Source organism: Pinus tabuliformis, chromosome 2_1 (genome assembly GCF_031772625.1).
Source record: "Pinus tabuliformis cultivar Carrire ecotype Pingquan chromosome 2_1, CPIR1, whole genome shotgun sequence".
NCBI classification, from domain to species: Eukaryota; Viridiplantae; Streptophyta; class Pinopsida; order Pinales; family Pinaceae; genus Pinus; species Pinus tabuliformis.
In genome coordinates, this window is record NC_142299.1 from 240257167 (window position 1) to 240280733 (window position 23567).

Sequence of the window (23567 nt, forward strand, 5' to 3'; positions counted from 1 at the left end):
CTGGAATTTCTGAATGCATACAGAAAACATATTATCTTCTACTGCTTGGGAGATCAACAAGTTTCTCAGGATTTTGGAAAACCCCTGACACTGTACAACTATTAATCTGCCCTAGCTTATAACAGCCCTATTATAGTCTATGGGCGTTGGTGAAAAGTGTGCTTGATTGCTTGTATCACTATCATGGCCATCAATGCCCTACCGATACTTTTCAGTTTCCCCCATAACTATTAGACCTTTGACACCCTTGAGCTTGTTGATTTTTCAAGTGCAATAGATACAAAGTTCAAACACTAATTTCTGAAAACTGATAATTACTTCCAATGATGTAGAATCTAGATATTATTTTAGCACTTCCAATTTATCATTAAGCTATTACACTTCAGAAATTGAACCATAAAAGCAGTAGGACAATAGAGATCACAATGAAACAATGATACATATAGACAACAGAAGATTTACCATAGGAAAATCCACTTGGGGAAAAAAGCCAACAACCTTTTCCTTAGAGAAATTCTTCAATTTAACAAGAGATACAACTGATCTTTCCTAGTCAAAAGAAAGTCAAACAGGCCAGCAAGAGAATGCAGGTCAAACCTGGTCAAAGTGTCTTCTTATCAACTCAAGATGCTGCCCAAAAGACGAGGCCCGATCTGCTGTGTTAGGGCTGGATTTCAGCCTCCTCCAAAACCTAGAAAAACGCAGACCTGCTGCCAGATATACCCCAGGAATTCGTCACACGTGCAAAGTCAACAGAGAGAGAAAGACACATGTGAAGTCAAACACAGAGAGAGAAGATTCTGAATTTGTCTTCATCTTTTTGTCCTTTTACGCCTTTGCTTGGATCAGAAGATGTTCTTTTCTTGTGAGGTCGAATAGTGCTAAGAGGAGTTCGAATGACGTATATATAGCTTTCTTGGGAGGCCAAATGGGTGCCACATTAAGGTTGGGCCAACTTGATCATGAGGAGGGCCGACTTGACTTTCTTGATGCCAAAATACTTAAAATTAAATATTCAAATTCTTTCTTTTAAAAATGACATGAAGATGTCTTTTGAATTTATGATTACATATATTATGAAGACCGACCATAGCTACAAAAATTCAATAGAGCCCTTATTTTATTGAAGATCTTGTTGGTTGATATTATTCACAAGTCCCTTAAACTTTCAATTACCGTAGGTGAATACCCTTAAGAGATAGGAGGTGGTTGTGGTGGCTAATCTCATTGTTGCCATTAAACCTCGGTTGCTTAGTGAGGCTTCGAACTATGCCTACTAGATTCTGTGTTAACATGGCCATAATGAAAATTTTCACAATTAATAAAGACCACACAAGTGTTGGCGGGATGGTCAGTGCACTAGTCTACTTCATTACTCTTGTTTTAGGTGGAGTGTAATATTCCTACTAGGAAATTAACAGTGAATAACAGAGCTATGAACTAGGAACAACAATGCAGAATTAAAACCCAAGCACATAAATCAAAACGCCAACAAAATAGGGCAAAACAACTAAGCCATTTTATGAATTATGGGGAATTTGAGTACATAGAAATGGGTAGGAAGAATGGAACCTAGGCTTGCTGAGCAAGCTATGCAAAACTCAGGTTGAATCTCGCTCACCCAAGCGCTGAAATGGCTCCAAACTGGAAATACGCACTGCCCAAAAATTTTGCTGCTGGCTGCCCACTGAAACTGAGGATTCTGCCCTGTACACTACTAGAAAATATGAAACTATAGCTACAAACTCCTCCCAATACCCACAAAAACCCAGAATTTAGAAAGCGTTTGTGTTGGAATTTCTAATCCTAACTGTTAGAAATCCTTCATGTACTTTTTGATTTATTTCTTCCTACTTGTTCTTTTAATTAACAAGTTATTTACCATGTAAATACTGAAAATAAATACAAGTACAGTCTCAACACATACAGATCATCAACTGAAGGAAAAACAAGCACACAAGTGACACCGTTATTTTTGGACCAATGTCCCTGGAAAGGCCCAATGCGGGAAAATTGGTGCAACCATCTGAGCGTTTTATTATTAAGCAGTTTTAGAGTACAATCTGGGTGCCAGAAATGGATCACCCAACAGAGAATGCCCTCAACAGTAGTACCTCTCAGTCGGAGACAGACATTTGCCCCAATCTGCCCCACGAAATCTCCTAGCATCAACCTCTCTGGCCCAGCGTTTGCCTAGTGTTAGCCTCTCTGGCCTAGCGTCAGCCTCTTTGGGCTCTGCATCAGCCTCTGCGTCTCCCACACTGGCCCTCCTCAGGCTCTGCACAGCTCCTGGCTGCCTTTGCGTGGCCTCTGGCTGCTTCTGTGTGGCCTCTAGCTGGCTCTGCGTTAACCCTCTCCCGACTTCTGCGCTGATGCTCCCGGTACTATCTCTGCCTCTCTGCTACTGCATTCATTGCCTCTCTGCGGCAACTCTGATCACTCCTTTGATTTCCTTAGCAAGCCCTGCCCTAGAAAATCGAATTCTTGATCAACTCGGTGTATTCTCCAAGTGACTCTCAAGCCTCCTCTTATACTTTTCTCATTGACAATTCAGCGGCCGAGATTAAGTCCCTAATCAATGATTAAGATTAGATCTGGCTTGATCCATGACTTTTGGACCATTCTAACTCAGTTCTTTATTAATTCACATTAATATTTTATTTTCCCTAAGTTTAGACTTAAGGACTCCATAAAAATATTAATTATTTTAATATCTCCCAAACTGGTTAGATTCTGCCCAAACCATTTCTGGGTATTGGAGATCTCATGTGCTTTAGCCTTTCCACCAATTTTCGTGGCTAGAGCACATCCGATACTACCCCAAATCAACACTCCCTCTTAGCAAGGACTGTGCTCTAGTAATACTCTTCTCTGAGCATCACCCTGATCATCCGGCATCGGTCTCTGTGCTGATGCTAGGCCTGCTGCCCAACATCCTCTGCACTGCTGCATCATGTACTACTACCCATGGCCTTGCCACTGCCACTGTTGCATCTATACGACAACTCCCTCTCCATTCGTGCTGCTGCCCATGGCCTTACCACTGCCATTACCACTGCTGCATCTGCACTGCAACCCCTCTCATCATGCTGCATTGCGCTGCCCATAGCACTGCCACTGCTAACTGCTACATTGTTGAAATTTGGTACTGGAGGACAGATGGTTCCCTAAGGCTTTGATTTTTGGCCTAGGGTAAAGTGTTCAAAAGAATTTAATTTTTCTCCTAAAGTGACTTTATACTTTTTATAAAGCCAAATCTAATTTAAAAGTGACTTTAAGTGATAAAGTTACTAAAGTCTAATTTTAAAGTGACTTTAATAAAGTCAATGAAAAATTAGAAAGGAAAAGTGAATTTGGAAATAAATGACTAAGTGGGTCTTTATTTTTTTTTCTAGTTAAGACTAACCTAAATACCCACGGGGGATTTGAACTGGTGACCTATCGCAAGGAGTGCCTTAATAGTGCACCCATTCACCGTCAATCCAAAACCCCGTGGGCGACTAAGTGGGTCTTTATTAAAGTGGGGTGAATTAAAAAATAAAAAGTGAGATTTAAATGAGCATTTAATCTCAGCCCTAGATCTCAATCTATTTCAGCTATTGGATTTAGGGATTCCCCAAAAGTCATTTAGGGTTAGATTAAGGGAGGAAAAGGAAGAAAAGGTCATTCATTCTTTCATGAGTAGATTGAGAGAAGGAGAGCAAGAGAGCAAGGGAGATTTATGGACAGGGAGGAGAAGGAGGCGGTAGCTTGGCACACATTCCAAGGCAGCATTTTAGCAAATCCCTACAGCTGAGTTAGCACATAGTGAAAGGCAGGTTTTTGGCACGATTTTCTAAAAAGACCGTACAACGTTTTTGGAGCAGGTCGTACAGCAGTTTTCAGCAGTCCGTACAGCAGTTTCCAGGCAGGCTGTACAGCAGAATTTCACGTTGAAATTTGGCATGCTTTTCTAGGAGGCCGTACAACATTTATTGCTGTTCTATTTTGTTGTTGCAAGTGTTTCCAGTTGGCTGTGAGGCACGGAAAACGAGATAAGTTGTAAAATTTGCTCGCTGATTTTTGCTGAATATTTTCTCTCATTGTAAAAGGCATTTTCCAGAAATAAGAAGAAGTTTTCAAACTGGTTTTCCCCAAGAGTTGTAGGGGGTTTTTCCAGGGTCACCTTGACCAAAAATCACTATGTTTAAATGTGTTGAATGGCTGTTTATATGTGCTGATTTTTATATTTCTGCATTTTCCAGCATTTTGTAAAATTTCCAGAATTTGTGTTTTCAGCAAAATTTATTTTTCAGTTGTTGAATGTATGGCTATGGGAAACGGCATTTAACTATTTTGGAGAAATAAGGTGAAACTGAAAACCGGAGTGGGAAATGAGAAATTTTTTACATGGTATCAGAGCATGAGTGCTGAAGTGCAGTTTGGGACAGCAAGGAAGAAAATTACAGCCTGCTGATTTTTCCAGTGTTGATAATATCGGTATCGGGAAAATATCGGCGAGGGTCCAGAAAATATCTTATCGGCAATATCGGCGAAAATATCGGCAAAATATCAGCAAATATCGGCAAGCATAAAAAATGCATAATATATTCATTTTTTTCAGATTTTTAAACATATAAAGCAATAACAACATGAAATAAACACATTGACACATAAATATGAAGAAAACACTGATATATATGATGTCAAATAGAAATGATATACCAAAGGCGATACCAAATCGTGCTAATCCCTAATAATTGTCCATTCAAGGACTCAAATGTGGAGAACCAATACAAAATAACATCACATATAATAATAAAAGTATCTCATCATCATGAGTTACATGTAGCATAACAAATAAAACTAGCAGCTATCTATCTATTGCCCTCTCCCCCTTTTACGGGAAAACATGATGGGCTGTTTGCCAGGCCTGCCCCTAGTAGTAGAAGGCCCTGACACTGCCTCTGCACCTAATTTCAAATAATGAGTGCTAGGCATGGAGGTATGCTCTCCTATATCTATAGCAGATGGTGTTGATGCTGATGCTCCCGCAGTGTCCTCCTCCTCCTCCTTTAACTGCTGCTGCTCCTCTGACTCCGAGTCCTCCTCTTGCTGCCCCTGCTCTAATGGATCATCTGCCACTGGCTCTAACCATGAAGGTGACTCCTCCAATATGGGCTCCTGAGACTCCACCCTCCACGGAGACAATACATCAATATTGTCTAAGGAAATGGCATCTGGATCCACTGGTGATTCTATTTGCCTCACTCGAAGTCGGATGTTGTAATGCACATACCCCAAATCGTTGAGGCGTGCGAACTCCAACCTGTAAGAGTGTCAAAAAAAGTAACGAGTCTTGACTCTTGACTCTTGACACTTGAAGGTCATAAATTAAAAATTAAAAATTACAATAAGTGTAATTGCTCAACTGAAGGCTTGAGTTCAAAGTTATACCTGTTGCGCTTTTTGGCGTGTATTTTCTCAAATACACTCCAATTGCGCTCACACCCTGAAGAGCTACATGTTTGACTCAAGATTCGTATAGCCAATTTTTGCAAATTTGGTGCCCTTGCACCATAGCTTCGCCACCAAATATCTACAACAAAATAATGAAATAAAAAATTCAAAAACTTAAAAGTTAAAACATAATTAAATTCAAATTTCTAATTTCTAATGAGTGATGACTTGTCACTTACGTGGCATGAAGAGGGCCCTTTCCCTAATGGCATCATCAAAGCCAAATAGGCCAACACAATCCTGATAACACTGTACCTCGCGCTTGATTTTGCTACGAAGCTCAGAATCAGGTACCATCCTCTGAATACAGGAATGGAGCCCTTCCATCACCTCGCCATCAAAATCAAAGTTGCATTTGTATGAAAATGCAGGGTTGAGGAAGAGTGCTGCTGCATGAATGGGTCGAAGAAGCATCCCTGTCCACCGACTATCGATCACATCCCATAACATCATCTGCCTATCAAGGCCAACAGAACCCTTGTCTGCATAATAGGAACGAATGGCCTCCTTGGCCCTATCCATGCCCTCATACAAATAAGGCATTGCAGGCTTCTCTCCATCCACCAATCTAAGAACCTTTACTATAGGTTCGCTAACTGCACATGCTTCTTGTACTCCACGCCAAAATGTCTCAGAGTACACCATTTTTGCAATGGCTCTCCCATCAGGTCTCCTGCTGTATCTACAATTACGCCAATCATCAGACACAAACATTTGCTTCAACTCGAACTGACATCGAAGCAAAGACTGAAGAGTAATAAAGGTTGTGGCAAAACGTGTGATGGCAGGACGCTGCAACTCCTTGTTTCTAGTGAACCTCCTCATAAGGCTAAGAACAAAAGCATGGTTATAAATAAACTTGGGGATGCTCCTAGCCATATCAATTGCCTCCTTGATGAAGGAGAGTTTCCCCATATCCTCAAGCAACAAATCAAGACAATGCGCTGCACATGGAGTCCAGAACAATGTGGGATGCCTCTCCATAAGCATTCTGCCGGCAGACACATAATTAGCTGCATTGTCTGTTATGACTTGCACGACATTCTGCACACCAATCTCCCGAATGAACCCATCTAACAACTCACATATCGTTGCTGTATCTTTGATATGTTCTGATGCATCCAACGATTTAATAAACATGGTACCTTTAGGACAATGTACCAAGAAATTTAGAAGGGTCCTACCCTTCCTATCTGTCCAACCATCAGACATCACTGTGCATCCAGTGACTTCCCATGTCTTTTTCAACTCCGCCAATCTAGAGTTGATGTCCTGTTTTTCTGCTTGAAGAATTGGCCCCCGCAACTCCTCATATGTGGCACTTTTGTACCCTGGGCCCACAACAGTAATAGCATCACACATTGGCTGCCAAAATGGATTGGTTTTTGTGATGCTAAGAGGTAAGTCGCTCCAAAAAATACACCTCCCCATGACTCTATCTGCTTCTTGCTTCTCCTTTTTTTTAACAAGCGATTTTATGCCAGGTTGTGCTCCAGCTCCTGTTCGTGGAACAAAAAATGATGACCTCGCATTCACACTAGCATTAGCACTAGCATGTGATGGTGTGCCAGTTGTGGAGCCCCTCCCACTAGGGCCAGTAGGGCCACTACCCTCAACACCAAAATCAGGAGAAGATATCCCGAAAGATCTACCTGCACGTTCAGCTTTGTTTCTTTCCGCCTCTTCCTTCTTTCTGTCCTTTTCTTCAATTGCCTCAAGAGCTTTTTGTATAAGCTCCGGACTAGAAACTGTACAAATGCCAACATCATGTCCAGTGAGTCTAGCAAGATGGTATTTCAGTCGTGTAACCCCACCTGTCATCTGGGTCCCACACAATTTGCATGAAAGATATGCACGATTTGTCCCACCATCAGGGGTCCCATACTCCCAAAATGGGTCCAAGGCTTTTGGCATATTTGTATTTTGTAGTGGGCTAACTCAAAAGGAAACCTACAACACCAAAAAAAATTTGGAATTAGTAACTTAATAAGTAATACGAAATTTTTCAAATTACAAAATTCAAATAACCACATCATTACAAAACAATTTAACTTGACTGTTGATTCTTGAATAGAAGTGTAATACAAGTTGACTGTTGAAGTGTAATACAAGTTGACTGTTGAAGTGTAGTGTAAAAAATTAAAAATATATAACTGTTATGACTCATGATGACAGTGACATAGATTGCTTTCTTGTTGATCACTGTACTACATGTATACAAAATTTTGAATTTAACAGTGTCAAACAGTAACTGTAGTATGACAAGAACATTGTTGTTGATCACTGTAGTTACTAGTATGACAAGAACATTTCCAACCAGGTCACGTCTCACTGTCATCACAATTTACAAATGATTATTGTATCGGACTTCCATTGCTGGTAATTTGGTACTTTGAGGGAAAAATACATATTATAACCCCTGCTGAAGCTTATATTGTCTTGTTGGTGGTGTTCTAGGCTTCTAGCCATGTACATTGATCTAGATTCTACAGCTGTCACATCTTTTACTATTCACTTGTATTTCAAATCTCAGTACTTGTTTTTATGGCTGAAGTCAAAGTGTATGCACCAGAGATGGGTGTGCATTTAAACTTAACATCAAGTGGTTATCAGTCTTTCTCAAACATTCCTCTCTTGTATGTTTATTACTGTTCATGTCATTCTTATTCTAAGTTGTGAAAGAGACACCTACAGTACATTGCCTGCAAACTGTTTATGAAAACTCCTCAGTGAACTAAACCTTACAAACTCAAATATATGGACTGATATTTAATTTTATATGCTTCCCTGTGTTGTTAATTTTATATGGACTGATATTTAATTTTATATGCGGTTTGGAACCATCATTAGAGCAGCATTAATTTAACTTTTAAGGTGTCCCACTGTTACCCGAGGGCCGATACCGATATTTCATATTATCAACACTGCTCCCGATACCTGTATCTATTCAGTGGGATTTCTTGGGAAATGTCACTTGACGGATATAGTAAAGCCCTGAATGGGGTCAATATCTTGATTCTTAAGACATGTCGTTTCAGCAGTGTTGAATCGTTGATAATAAACGTAACGTGTATAACTATAAACTATAAACTTAAAGTAAAGCCCTGAACAGTGAAAACTCTGTTACGTTTAAACTTTAAGGTACCTGTATGACAAGTCCACCCTCCTTCACTTGTCCACAAAATCCTCTTTGAGCAGCTCGGTCAAGGTCTGTAATGAAGGCAGAGTTTCGGTCTTCTTCTTCCACTTGGAAAACGAATGGAAAACGACAACAGTTTGAACGAATGGAAAACGACAGTTTGAACGAATGGAAGGCACCCCTCAAACCCTCGGGCCTCCTTCGCAGCAACCTTCCAGCGCTCAGAAAAAAGTTAAAAACCAAAATGACTTAACACAAAGCGCAAAAATCCCTTTATACAGCCCGCGCGTAATTTTTTTAACAGTCAGCCGCGATATTTATAATCGTCGCGCGATATTTTGGAATATATCGCCGAAATATCGGATTTCTCGCGCGATTTTAAAAGTGGGAAAATATTGCGATATTTGGGTGCCGATAATAGCGCGATATTTACGAATATATTATCAACACTGGATTTTTCACTTAGAAAATTCCAGCAAGCTGATTTTTCACAAACAACAGTTTTATCCTTACTACAACAGTGCTATTTTTTAGTTTTAGGACAGCAGGATGTCATTGGGATTGAGGGTGGAGGATAGGTTGGATGGGCATAGCAATTACAACGTTTGGAAGGAGAGAATGCAGAGTATCTTTGAGGAGGCAGAAGTTTGGGACATCATGGTGCATACCACACAGAACCCTGTTGTTGTGCCTACTGATGCTACTCAGTTGGTTGAGTATAATAAAAAGAACAACAAGGGTAAGAGACTGATTCTAGACGGAGTCAAAGACCATTGCATTCTTCATGTGAGAGGAAAGAGAAATGCCCATGAAATGTGGACAGCATTGTCCAATCTCTACCAGAGTACCAATGAGAACTGGAAAATGGTCCTAAAGGAGAAGCTGAAGACCATTAAGATGGGTAATGATAGTGCAGCTGGATATCTCACAAAGATTACTAATGTGAGAGATGAGTTGGCAGCAATTGGAGAGGTCATTCCACCCACTGAGTTGGTGCGGATTGCAGTGAATGGCCTCCTCCGTTCATGGATGAACGTTGCTGATGGGGTTTGTGCATGTGAGACCCTTCCCACATGGGAGAGGTTTTGGGATGATTGCATTCAGACAGAGATCAGGAAAGGTCAGCTTGGGGCAGCCAAGCCAGTTGAGCAGGATGAGGATGTAGCACTGTTGGTAGGAGGCAAGAAAGGCAAAGGGAAGAAGCAGGCTTCCACAAGCAATGGTGGGGGCAAAGGCAAAGGTAAAGGTAAACATGATAACACACAGGACTATTCCAAGGTGAAGTGTTGGAATTGTCAAAAGATGGGACACTATGCAGTTGTGTGTCCAGAGAAGAAGAAGAAGAAGGGGAAGAACCAGAGCATGGTAGCTTCAGCAGAGGTTGAGGACTTTGCAGATCGTTTTGACCGGGAGTTTACGTTCACTGCGTGTAAGTCCTCTAGTGCAGGATCACCTGCCACACAGGTTTAGAGGGAGCATGCTTTTCCCTTGATTAGCGGAGCATCTTCGGGTATCTAGTATGTGGACAATGGGGCTTCACGTCACATGACAGGAGTCCGTGAGTACTTCTCAGAGCTTCCAGAGAGTGGCACTGATATAGAGGTAGTACTTGGTGATGACAGAGTTGTTAGAGCAGTCGGGGTGGGGACACTGACATTTCAGAGGGAGTCCAAACCTCCCTTGAAGGTGACAGATGTTCTTTATGTGCCAAGGATGAGGAAAAACCTCATATCCATCTCAGCTTTGGAGGACAGAGGATATGAGGTACTGTTCAGGGGAGGACAGGTGTTGATGTATCCCAGGGGCACTCCAGCTGATTCAGCTAGAGTGATAGGTGTACGCCATGCAAAGGTGTACAAGTTTGCATTCCAGCCCCTTTTGGCATTGAGCATTAGTACCGACAGCAGAGCTAGCAGTTCTGAGCTTTGTGAGATTTGACACCGTAGGATGGGGCATATGTATTATGGAGCCTTGAGGACCTTGCGGGAGATCACTACTGGTGTGCCAGATTTCAGTACTGATCACTTTGATACTTGCAGAGGATGTGCGATGGGCAAGTTTGCCAAATCCCCTTTTCCTAGCAGTGACAGCAGAGCGACTGGGATACTTGATTTGATTCATTCTGATGTGAGCGGTCGGATGTCTCATGTTTCCTTGAGTGGAAATGAATACTATGTTTTATTCATTGATGATCACTCCAGGAGGACCTGGATTTATTTCTTGAGGACCAAGAGTGAGGTTTTCAAGTGGTTTTAGGAGTTCAGAGCTCTTGTGGAGACACAGACCGGTCGGAAAATCAAGTCCCTGAGGTCGGACAATGGGGGAGAGTACACCCTTGGAGAGTTTGTTGACTATTGTGCGGAGGCAGACATTAGGAGGGATTTCACTGTTCCTTACAACCCCCAACAGAACGGGGTTGCAGAGAGGAAGAACAGATCCATCGTAGGGGCTGCCAAAGCCATGTTACATGACCAGGGGTTGCCATTGTTCTTGTGGGCAGAGGCCTGCAACACAGCTGTTTATTTGTAGAACAGGAGTCCGCATCGTGCCTTGGGGAACATGACTCCGGAGGAGGATTTTTCTGGAAAGAAGCCTGATGTTGGTTATCTTCGTATCTTTGGGTGCATTACATACTCCTACATACCCAAGGAGAAGAGGACCAAACTAGAGCCCACTGCAGAGAAGGGTATCTTTGTGGGCTATAGTGAGACCTCAAAGGCCTTTCGGATTTACATTCCTGCACAGAGGAAAGTTGTTGTCAGACGGGATGTGAAGTTCGAGGAGGACAGGGCCTTTAGGAGATCACGGGAGTTAGAGTATCTGGATTAGCCAGACCCTCAGCAGCAGTTGAGTCAGTCGCAGGGATCCAGTGGGCAGGGATTAGGAGGATCCGGAGGTACATCTATGAGGATGTCAGGTCCGTCAGTGAGCAGTGGCTCACCGAGCCAGAGGGGTGGTGCTCCGGGCAACATGCAGAGCAGTTCACAGAGCAGTTCACTAGGGAGTCCACTGATGGACAGTTCACACGGTACCTCAGCTTCTACAGGTTCAGGTGCAGGCAGGAGGACAGCAGACAAACAGTCAGGAGTTCAGGCTCCTGATGATGATGGGGAGGAGGAGTTTCATTCTCCTATGGGAGAAGTACACTCAGGGAAGAGGAAGCCCAAGTGGCTTCAGGACACCTTGAGAGATGCCACATTTGTTGCTGAGCCTAAGAGGCCCGTCGTAGAGAGTAGACCACCTGAGAGGTTTTGTAGCTATATGGCAATGGCTACTAGCATCCTTGACTCTAAGCCTTCTAGCTATGAGGAGGCAGTTAGCCAGCAGGTCTGGAGAAAGGCCATGAAGGAGGAGTATTCTTCATCATGAAGAATGATGTTTGGGAGGTGGTGCCGAGGCCTGAAGGCAAATCCGTGGTTACTTCTAGATGGCTTTACAAGGTAAAGCATGCTGCATATGGCAGCATTGAGAAATTCAAAGCAAGGTTTGTGGCTAGAGGGTTCTCCCAGGTAGAGGGAGCTGATTATGAGAAGACCTTCGCTCCCGTGGCTCGATATACTTCGATCCGCTCCATTATATCGATAGCAACAGAGATGGGTTGGAAGATCCACCAGATGGATGTGAAGACTGCATTTCTCAATGGCTTCATACAAGAGGAGGTGTACATTGAGCAGCCACAGGGCTTTGAGGTGCATGGGAAGGAGTCCCATGTGTGCAGACTGAAGAAGGCCCTTTATGGCCTGAAGCAAGCTCCCAGAGCTTGGTACTCCAGGATAGATACGTACTTGCAGGGGATGGATTTCACAAAGAGTGAGGCAGATCCAAACCTTTACTATATTGTGATAGGTGAGGAGCCTCTCATTCTGGTGCTGTATGTGGATGACTTGGTCATTACAGGTGCAGAGAGATTCATAGAGCACTGCAAGAGAGATCTTGCAGCGGAGTTTGAGATGAAGGACATCGGCTTGATGCATTACTTTTTGGGTTTGGAGGTGTGGCAGGAGGAGGGGCATTTCTTCCTGGGGCAGGGAAGTATATTGTGGACATCCTTGGCAGATTCCACATGGAGGGTTGTAAACCCATGTCGACACTGATGATCACCAACTGGAAGAAGCTTCTTGCTTCGCATTCCGAGTTGGTGGATCCCACATTGTACAGGCAGCTGATTGGTTCCTTGATGTATTTGGTCAACACTAGACCAGATATTTGTTTTGCATTCAACACGATGAGTCAGTTTATGTGTGAACCTAGGAAGGTTCACTGGATCGCTGCAAAACACATTTTGCGGTACTTGCAGGGGACAGTGAATTATGGTCTGGACTACAGGCAGGGGGATGGAGTGAGACTGACAAGTTATACTGATTCTGATTGGGCAGGTTGTGCTTCTGATAGGAAGAGCACTTCAGGGTGCTGTTTTGGGTTGGGTTCGGCAGTAGTGTCATGGTTCAGCCGGAAGCAGCAGTCAGTAGCATTGAGTTCAGCGGAAGCAGAATATATGGCAGCCAGTCTAGCTAGTTGTGAGGCCATCTGGCTTCGCAAGATGTTGTTTGGCTTATTTGGTCAGCCGTTGAGACCTTCAGTGATTTACTGTGATAATCAGAGTTGCATTAAACTCACGAAGAATCCAGTATTTCATGACAGGTCAAAGCATATCGGGATCAAATATCAGTTCATCAGAGACTGTGTTTAGAAGGGCGCTGTGAAGCTTGAGTATATTCCCACTGATGAGCAGGTTGCATATATTCTTACCAAAGCCTTACCACGGGGCAAGCATGACTACTTCAGAGATAAGATGGGTGTGGTGAGGAACACCTTCCTCGATAAAAGGGAGTGTTGAAATTTGGTACCGGAGGACAGGTGGTTCCCTAAGGCTTTGATCTTTGGCCTAGGGAAAAGTGTCCAAAAGAATTTAATTTTTCTCCTAAAGTGACTTTATAATTTTTATAAAGTCAAATCTAATTTAAAAGTGACTTTAAGTGATAAAGCTACTAAAGTCTAATTTTAAAGTGACTTTAATAAAGTCAATGAAAAGTTAGAAAGGAAAAGTGACTTTGGAAATAAATGACTAAGTGGGTCTTTATTAAAGTGGGGTGAATTAAAAAATAAAAAGTGAGATTTAAATGAGCATTTAATCTTAGCGCTAGATCTCAATCTATTTCAGCCATTGGATTTAGGGATTCCCCAAAAGTCACTTAGGGTTAGATTAAGGGAGGAAAAGGAAGAAAAGGTCATTCATTCTTTCATGAGCAGATTGAAAGAAGGAGAGCAAGAGAGCAAGGGAGATTTCTGGACAGGGAGGAGAAGGAGGCAGTGGCTTGGCACACATTCCAAGGCAGCATTTTAGCAAATCCGTACAGCTGAGTTAGCACATAGTGAAACGCAGGTTTTGGCATGATTTTCTAGAATGGCCGTACAACGTTTTATAAGCAGGCCGTACAATGTTTTAGCAGGCCGTACAACACTTTTTTAGCAGTCCGTATAGTAGTTTCCAGGGAGGTTGTATAGCAGAATTTCACGTTGAAATTTGCCACGCTTTTCTAGGAGGCCGTACAACATTTATTGCTGTTTTGTTTTGTTGTTGCAAGTGTTTCCAGTTGGCTGTGAGGCACGGAAAACGAGATAAGTTGTAAAATTTGTTTGCTGATTTTTGCTGAATATTTTCTCTCACTGTAAAAGGCATTTTACAGAAATAAGAAGCTTTCGAACTGGTTTTCCCCAAGAGTTGTAAGGGGTTTTTCCAGGGTCACCTTAACAAAAAATCATTGTGTTTAAATGTGTTGAATGGCTGTTTATATGTGTTGATTTTTATATTTCTGCATTTTCCAGCATTCTGTAAAATTTCTAGAATTTGTGTTTTCAGCAAAATTTATTTTTTAGTTGTTGAATGTATGGCTATGGGAAAGGGCATTTAACTATTTTGGAGAAATAAGGTGAAACTGAAAACTGGGGTGGGAAGTGAGAAATGTTTTACATACACTGCAACTTAGTTACTCAGAAGTAAGTAATTGATCTCCCCACTGACATCTTCGTCAAGCTAAAAACACTCCCGATGCTGAAGCTCCCTCTGTCATTGACAAGTGCTCCCTCTCTAACCTCTGCACTGCAGCAACAACTCTGTGCATCTTGCACTGTTGCCTCACGCTGTCCTGGGACTCCTGCAATGTAGCTCCCTCTGTTGCTTCATCCGCATTTGTCTCTACCGACATCCACTAGTCCTGCTACTCCTCTTCAGGGCTCTCATAGCAAGGTATAATCCAAGAGGTTGGGTACCTCGAGGATCCTGCCCCTTATCGCCTGTAGTCCATTTGACTACAACTTGATGTCTCTCCACTTCTTCTCAAGTGGCGCATGAGCACTCATGGCACAATCATCATCTGTCTCCACTTCTTTCTCCGCCCTTGCTGGCACAACCTTGGTCTTAGAAGCCTCTCCCTTGCCCTTCTTCCTCTGACAATGGCTCGCATAGTGACCCAGTTCCCCACATAGAAAGCATTTGATCTTAGAGAGGTCCTTCTTTTGTTTCTCCAACTTTCCCTCAGATGCTAAGGAAGCATCATCCTCTTCCTCCTTCTTGATTCTCACTCCCTTGCTGCTACTTCCTGCCTTGGTTAGCCTTATGATCTCTTCTTGACGAAGCGTCGCCCACAGTTCCTCCCAATCTGGAAGGTCGACCTGCCTATTATGCTCTGGACAAATCCTCCCAATCCTCTGAGACTGCGTTCAATGTGGTCCTCACCAACACCTCATCCGGCGCGGCCCCTATGGAAGTCAGCTGATCCCGGATCTCCTTTAATCGACTGAGGAAGGTGTCTATCTATTCTCCCATGATGCAGCATGATGAGAGGGGTTGTCGTACAGATGCAGCAGTGGCAATGGCAGGGCCATGGGTAGCAGTACATGATGCAACAGTGCAGAGGATGTTGGGCAGTAGGGCTAGCATCGGCATAGGGACCGATGCCGGATGCTCAAATTGATGCTTAGGGAGGAGTATTACTAGAGCATAGTCCTCACTAAGAGGGAATGTTGATTTGCGGTAGCATCAAATGTGCCCTAGCCACGAAAATTAGTGGAGAGGCTAAAGCACATGAGATCTCTAATACCCAAAAATGGTTTGGGTAGATTCTAAACAATTTGGGAGATATTAAAATAATTAATATTTTTAATGGAGTCCCTAAGTCTAAACTTAGGGAAAATAAAATATTAATGTGAATTAATATAAAACTATGTTAGAAGGGTCCAAAAGTCATGGATCAAGCTAGAGTTAATCTTAGCCGTTGATTAGGGACTTAATCTCAGCTGTTGATTTGTCAATGAGAAAAGTATAAGAGGAGGCTTGAGGGTCACTTGGAGAATACACCGAGTTGATCATGATTTCGATTTTTTGGGGTAGGGTTTGCTGAGGAAGTTGAAAGAGTGATCAGAGTTGCAGCTGAGGGGCAGTGAATACAAAAGCAGAGAGGTAGAGATAGTACCCGGAGGATCAACGCAGAAGCTGAGAGAGAGGGATGCAGAGCCAGCCAGAGGTTCATATAGAGCCAGCCAGGGCTCATGCAGAGGCAGCTAGGAGCTGCAGAGTGCCTCAGAGAGCCAGTGTGGGTGACGCAGAGGCTTTAAGGGCTGACACAGTGCCTCCAGAGGTCGATGCAGGGCGAGCTAGGGTAACGCTGGGCCAGAAAGGGCTAATGCAGTCCCTAGAGGTTGACGCTGGGGTTTTCGTGGGGCAGATTGGAGCTGAGAGCTTTCAGAGTTTTTATTCGGGGTTTCAGTCGAAACATTTGTCTCCCATTGAGAGGTACTACTGCTGAGATTATTCTCTATTGGGTGAGACAGTTTTGGCACTCAGATTGTATTCTGAAACTGCCTTAATAATTAAAACCATCGATAGCTGCACTTGTTTTCCCGCATTGGGTTTTTCTGGGGACATTGGTCCAAAAACAACGGTGTCACTTGTGTGCTTGTTTTGTTTCCTTCAGTTGATGATCTGTAATGTGTTGAGCATGTACTTGTATTTATTTTCAGTATTTACATGGTAAATAACTTGTTAATTAATCAGAACAAGCAGGAAGAAATAAATCAGAAAAGTACATGAATGGTTTCTAATAGTTAGACTTAGAAATTCCAACAGCTGCTACAGGAGCAATAGGGGGTGCTACAGGAAGAGGTAGCCACTCCAAATGAAGAGAAAAAAGGCACCCTAGAGCTCCAGGAGCCTCATCCACAACCTAACCTAATATCCTACTACAAATTTATTGAGGGAGGTAGCATTATACTGAAGAAATTTGCTTGCCCACTCTTCTTTGAATTGGAGAAGGAAAGAGGCAGAACACGCAGATGGATGCAAATTGCAAAATCCAAAAAGGTGGAAGATGTGGGCCTCATGGAGGAGAAAGTCAATGAAATGGGCAAGGAATTGAATGATTTGAGATTAAGGGAGTCAGTCATGAGGGAGCAACTATAGGCAGAAAACACAAGGCTAAGAGAGCAACTACAAGAAAATGAGACACAACTTGCCACATGCAAGTTTATCTATGGAAGCCATAAAATGCAAGCAACCATCCAAATCCTATGCCATTTTCCTCAAGGAGCAGTGGCTGCAATTCCAGATAAAGACACTAGCACAGTATGGCTCCTTACCTTTCCAAGACTACAAACAGTTCATTGAATTTTGCAAAAAGGCAAGTATGGAGGACAGAGCCAAACTAGCTGAGTTTTACATGCACAATCTGATCCTCACAGACATGAATTTTTGGGACCCCAACTCAAGATTGGGAGACATGCAACTGATGGCATTAGCCTCTTGGTTGACCCATGAGGAAACAAGGGCTGAAGAAGTGAAAAGGGTGATGGAAAAGGAAGAAAATGAGCCCTTATACATCAGAGTAGAATTGGTGAGCCCAAAAGCTGTCATCAGCAACCACAATCTCATCTCCTCTGATCCTGAATTGGCACCTAGGTATATGGCAACCCAAGAACAATCCATCCTACATTTTGAGGACACCTTTAGGATGTTGGGGATAGAAAGTTTGCAGGCTTGCCAAAGAAGATGGCATGCCCTACCTCACAGTTTGCAAATTAGAGAATATCACTCTCCAGAAAGACTAAGGAATGCCTTGGAGAGAACCCCACTATACAAAAGGATTATGCAAAGGTTGAAGATCAAGTGTATAGGACTCAAACTCAATCCTCCCTTACTATTGGGCCTACAAGAGAGAAGAAACCAGGTAGAAGAACAAAAGGAATGGACAGACATAGAAGCAAATACACGTTTCTATCCACAGGAAGGCTGTTATGTACCTAGGGGGGATAATATGGGGTACCAAGGGAGGTACCCAAGGTAATAATGTAATAATGCGATGGGCCATAGTAATAAATAAGGTGGTTAACCCATGTCATGTAAGGGACCACAAGTAGTTAATAATAATGTAATGGGCCCATGGTATTAGTTGATGGTATGAGGGAACCATGGTAATGACCCATGGTATTGTATGTATGAGGCCTATATAGAGGCTAGAGACTCCACATGGAGAGATAGGAAGATGAAGAGAAGTATTCTTGTATGAACAGGCATATGGCTTGTGGAGTGTTCTCCTTCCTTAAGGAGTGAATGTATGGTGTTGCCCTACCATAAGGGTTTTGATAATAAAGAAGAATTTCTATCTATTTCTGTCTTATTGTTTATGGGTTGTTTGCATTATCTATAATATTCTTGGGTTAGATCTACAACAAGTGGTATCAGAGCTCTTTCTTGGGCAAACCGTGGAGATTTTTTTTTTTTTTCATTTTTGCAGGGTTTCTCGGGTGGCGAATTTGCAGATCAGATCTGTACGTTTTGGTTCAAGATCTGCAGAATCTAATTGCAGATCTGTATTCCTTGTGAAAAAATAGCCGATTTCAAAAAAAAATCGGTCGAATCAGAGTCCGGATGAAGGAGATATCGCTGATCTAAAAATCAGTGGGGTTGCAGACAATTTCCAGGGCAGCGTGTTTTGCGGCGCAGATCTAGAAGTCTTGGTGCCAGATCTGCAAGATCTAATTGTAGATCTGGAATATTTTGGAAAAAACACATGATTTCAAAAAAAAAATCAGTCGAATCGGAGTCCGGATGAGGGAGATATCGCTGATTTAAAATCAGCTCTTTTTGCAGAAATTTTGGGTGACGGCGGGAACGTTGCAGCGCAGATCGGGAATTCTAGAGCCTAGATCAAAATTTCTATCACATGGGCAGATGCAGAAGGGTTGTTCCATTTCCAAAAACAGGTTATAATAGAGATTCTGAGCAATATTGACAAAACTGTGACATTTTCAAATTTCGCCAAGTAAGTGAATTTTTTCAAAACTCTCTTCATGGCTTCTAGCAAGGATCTATATTTTACAGGAAAAGATGATGGTCCTACTATTGAAGAATTCATACAAAGAATGAAGTCCAAACATTGGATATGTTGGAAAGATATGATACAGCTTAAGTTGACAGAAGAGGCTGACAGATGGTGGAGATCACTTGGCATCAAACAGTCCGACGACTTGTCGGATAAAGAATTTGAAAAATTACTTTTAGACAGATGGTCTCATGCCAGAAAACAAGATAAGGAGAAACATGTGGGTCTATTTCCTACTGGTATATCCTTATTGCAGGTTCATGGATTGATTCAGAAAGAGAAGATCATTGTTTCTATCAATCCTAGTTGTAAACATAATTTTATCAGTGTTAATTTGGCAAAAAAGTTGCAAGTCCCAGCAAAACAAATTCAAAATACACAGGTTGATGATAAGGAGGTTCAAATCTATAAGGATTTGAAGCTTTCTATGGATAAGTATGTGTTCCATGGTGATTTTTATGCGTCAGAGATGGATAATATCGATGTTGTTTTGGGATATCCTTGGATGGAATCAGTGGGTACTATCAATATTAATGTGCAGAAGAAATTTCTGAAGCTATGGTATAAAAAGAAGAAAATTACATTACAGGATATTTCCATTCATAAACAGGTAGAGCACATGGAGGCTGAAGCAGAAGATGTTCAAGGGACTGACATATCAGATGATGAGCCTTTGATGATCGACAATCAAACACAAACAGAGGCTGCAGAAGAAAAGGTTACAGGTGATGATACATCAGAGGAGGGCTCAGTGGTTGAAGTCATATTAAAAAAGAAGACACCACAACAGGCACCACAGCATGGTGAAGTAAAGAAAAAGCCATCGTGGGTTAAAACTTCAACATATCATCACCCACATCACCCAGCAAGACAACAATCAAGATGGCAACCAATTAGCCACATGGACAACAAACCCCGCAGGACAGATCGAGAGGAACAAAGATCCACCTACTACACATCCACACAGAAGAGCTACCGCAGTCAACTTCCATCTCAAGCGAGCGAGGCACCAGCGAGATCGATGGTTCACCTTTCTCTTGGATGGCTAGATGCACGTGCATGGTATCAATGGACTACTCTTTTGAGTAGATCTTATTATTTGTGTTCTTCCCATGTTTCGGGGACGAAACATGTTTAGGGGGGTGGAATGTTATGTACCTAGGGGGGATAATATGGGGTACCAAGGGAGGTACCCAAGGTAATAATGTAATAATGGGATGGGCCATAGTAATAAATAAGGTGGTTAACCCATGTCATGTAAGGGACCACAAGTAGTTAATAATAATGTAATGGGCCCATGGTATTAGTTGATGGTATGAGGGAACCATGGTATTGTATGTATGAGGCCTATATAGAGGCTAGAGACTCCACATGGAGAGATAGGAAGATGAAGAGAAGTATTCTTGTATGAACAGGCATATGGCTTGTGGAGTGTTCTCCTTCCTTAAGGAGTGAATGTATGGTGTTGCCCTACCATAAGGGTTTTGATCAGTGTTGATAATATCGCCGAAATATCGGCGATATTCGGAAATATCGCGATATTTTCGGCGAGCCGAAATATCGCCGACAAAATATCGCGATATTTTCGGCGATATTTCATATCGCGATATTTCCGAAATATCGCCGATATTTCCGAAAATATCGCGCGATAATCGAAAATATCGCCCAGTGACTGTAAAATTTTTCCGCATGGCCTATAAAAATCCGATTTTGGTTTTTTCCATATCATTTTCATTTTTTGTTGCTGGAGAAGGAAGGGGAGAGCTATGTGGTTTCTACCAAGGAGGGTTTGAGCGTTCTAGGCCCTAGTATTGATATGGTATTCATGGTAATGTTAAATTCTTAAAGTAAAAGTGACATTCTCCTTCATCTTCATTTTCATCCTTTTACTTAAATTTTTAACATTACCATGAAATGACTCAGGATGTTTGAGAGTGGTTCCGGCCTCAATGGATTTCATATGGAGAAAGTAGAATTTTAGATTTCATTCAAAATGCAGCAGACTTGTCAATTTTTTAGGATTTCAGGATTGGGAGTTTGTAATGTTTCCAGGTGACACCACTTGCCCAGGCTACCCCTGCCACCAGTAGAGGACGTGGTCTACCTCCTGTAGCTCCTACTTCTAGTTCTTCAGCTTCTAGAGCATAGCAAACTCCACTGCCAACTCCACCAACACCAACATCTACATCTAGAGTGAAAGGGAAAGTTGTGGCATTTTCTCGCAAGAGGGGTAGAGGAAATCAATAGGATTAGACTTTAGTTATTTTCTTATGTGCTTGTAAGTTGTACATGAACAATGAACATTGAATATTCAAGAATCAAGACCAAGCATATCACATTCTAATTTCTAAATAGTAAATTTTGATTCTATTTATTTTTTAAAGTGAACTATGAACTTTGAGAAGTAATTATATTTTAATTTGATTAGATAGGTTGCAACCTGCAATTTAATATGGATAAAAAACTATATTTCGGTATATATATATATATATATCTATATATATATATATATATATATATATATATATATATAAAATGTGTCCCCCGTGTCTTGTTTCCAGGTCGTGTTTCGTATTGAATACTCGTATTTACGTGTCCTCCGTGTCTCGTGTCCTTGTGTCATGTGACTTAGCTTAGAAAATATTGATGTATTGTCTCCATGGAGGGTGGAGTCTGAGGAGCTCCTCTTGGAGGAGTCACCTTCATGGTTAGAGCCAGTGGCAGTTGATCCATTAGAGCAGGGGCAGCAAGAGGAGGACTCGGAGTCAGAGGAGCAGCAGCACTCAGAGGAGTAGGAGGAGGAGGAGGACACTACGGGAGCATCGGCATCAACACCATCTGCTATAGATATAGGAGAGCATAGCCCCATACCTAGCACTCATTATTTGCCATTAGGTGCAGAGGCAGGGTCAGGGCCTCCTATTACTAGGGGCAAGCCTGGCAAACAACCCATCATGTTTTCCCGTAAAAGGGGGAGAGGGCAGTGATTTCAGATAGATAGTTGCTATTTTTATTTGTTATGCTACATATAACTCATGATGATGAGATACTTTTATATATGTGATGTTATTTTGTATTGGTTCTCCACATTTGAGTCCTTGAATGGACAATTATTAGGGATCAGTAGGATTTGGTATCGCCTTTGATGTATCATTTCTATTTGACATCATATATATTAGTGTTTTCTTCATATTTATGTGCCAATGTGTTTATTTCATGTTGTTATTGCTTTATATGTTTAAAATCTGAAAAAAAATGAATATATTATGCATTTTTTATGCTTGCCGATATTTGCCGATATTTTGCCGATATTTTCGCCGATATTGCCGATAAGATATTTTCTGGACCCTCGCCGATATTTTCCCGATACCGATATTATCAACACTGGTTTTGATAATAAAGAAGCATTCATATCTATTTTGATCTTATTGTTCTTGGGTTATTTCTGTTCTCGTATATTTCTGGGTCAGAGCTACAACAAGTGGTATCAGAGCTACAACAAAGGCACACCATCTGAGGTGCCTTGGGATGTCAGAGAGGCCACCAAGGCCATGAATGAGCTTCATATCAGTGACTGAGTTTCTCAAAGGGTGAGCAACACCTTCAGTAGGGGGTAATGATGGGGCCCATCAATAGGTATATTTTGAGGTTCATTGTGCTATCCTCCAACCCTTAAAACTCTCCTTTTCTCACATTAATTCACATTTTTAGCCATAATATGCTTAGTAGGAAGACTAAAGGGTGTTTGTCATATTGCATGGCCTAATGTGATTAATATGCAGGAAAAAGAAGCATTTTTGGAGATATTTACTATGCAGGGGCTTGATGGAGATAACTAGAGAGAATATAGGAGGCTTGTCCACCTCATTAACTCTCCAACTCGCTTTGAGATCAAAGAATCTTCACCAATAGCTCAAATTCACTAGCAATCAAGGAACTCCAATCCATGTGAAGACCAAGGGGAACCAGATCCACAAATCTCGAGATTTTGGGGGAATCACTCAAGTGAGCTGCCCTCAGCGACTTTGTGTATAAATAAACCAGACAAAAGGCTCATTAGGATTCAAATTTTTGTTGCAGCTAGGAGCTAATGAGAGCATAGTGCTTGACAAGGTTACCATCTTTCATATGATGTATGTGACTTTTATTTTCTGTTAATGGGAAGTTCACTATTGGTCTGCATCTGAAGTAGTTTTGGAGGGTTGAAACCAATGTTGTGAAAAGCGCGAGAGGGATTAAATCGGCGCCGGGAATGAAGCGGAAAAAATTGGAAAAATCGTGAAAAAAGCGGAAAAAAGTGGGGAAAAAGCGTTTGGTACAAAAATATTCATTTTTTTTCAATTTTTTTAATATCTAAACCATCTACAACATAAAATAAATACATTGACACATAAATATGATAAAAAAACTAATATATAAGATGTTTAATATCATTTCTAGCGCTAAAATCACACATAACATTGAATCATGTCCTGAATAGTAAGTCCTGACTCTTGAGTCCCAGTTCAGCCTCAAAATATCAACAAAAAATATGATAATGTATCTCATCATGT

At 41.8% G+C, this 23567-nt stretch overlaps 2 protein-coding genes across 5 annotated transcripts in view; one reads left to right on the forward strand and one right to left on the reverse strand.

Annotated features, from left to right (window-relative positions):
- Window positions 1-23567, forward strand: part of LOC149199597 (uncharacterized) — a 273175-nt gene that overhangs the window by 212199 nt on the left and 37409 nt on the right. The window lies entirely within an intron of this gene.
- On the reverse strand, window positions 5069-5886 carry LOC149199598 (uncharacterized). The gene is made up of 2 exons (XM_089399417.1): window positions 5679-5886; window positions 5069-5578 (listed from the first exon to the last, which is right to left on the reverse strand). Exons 1-2 carry the CDS (start codon window positions 5824-5826, stop codon window positions 5388-5390), a joined length of 339 nt encoding a protein of 112 aa, XP_089255543.1. The 5' UTR covers window positions 5827-5886; the 3' UTR covers window positions 5069-5387.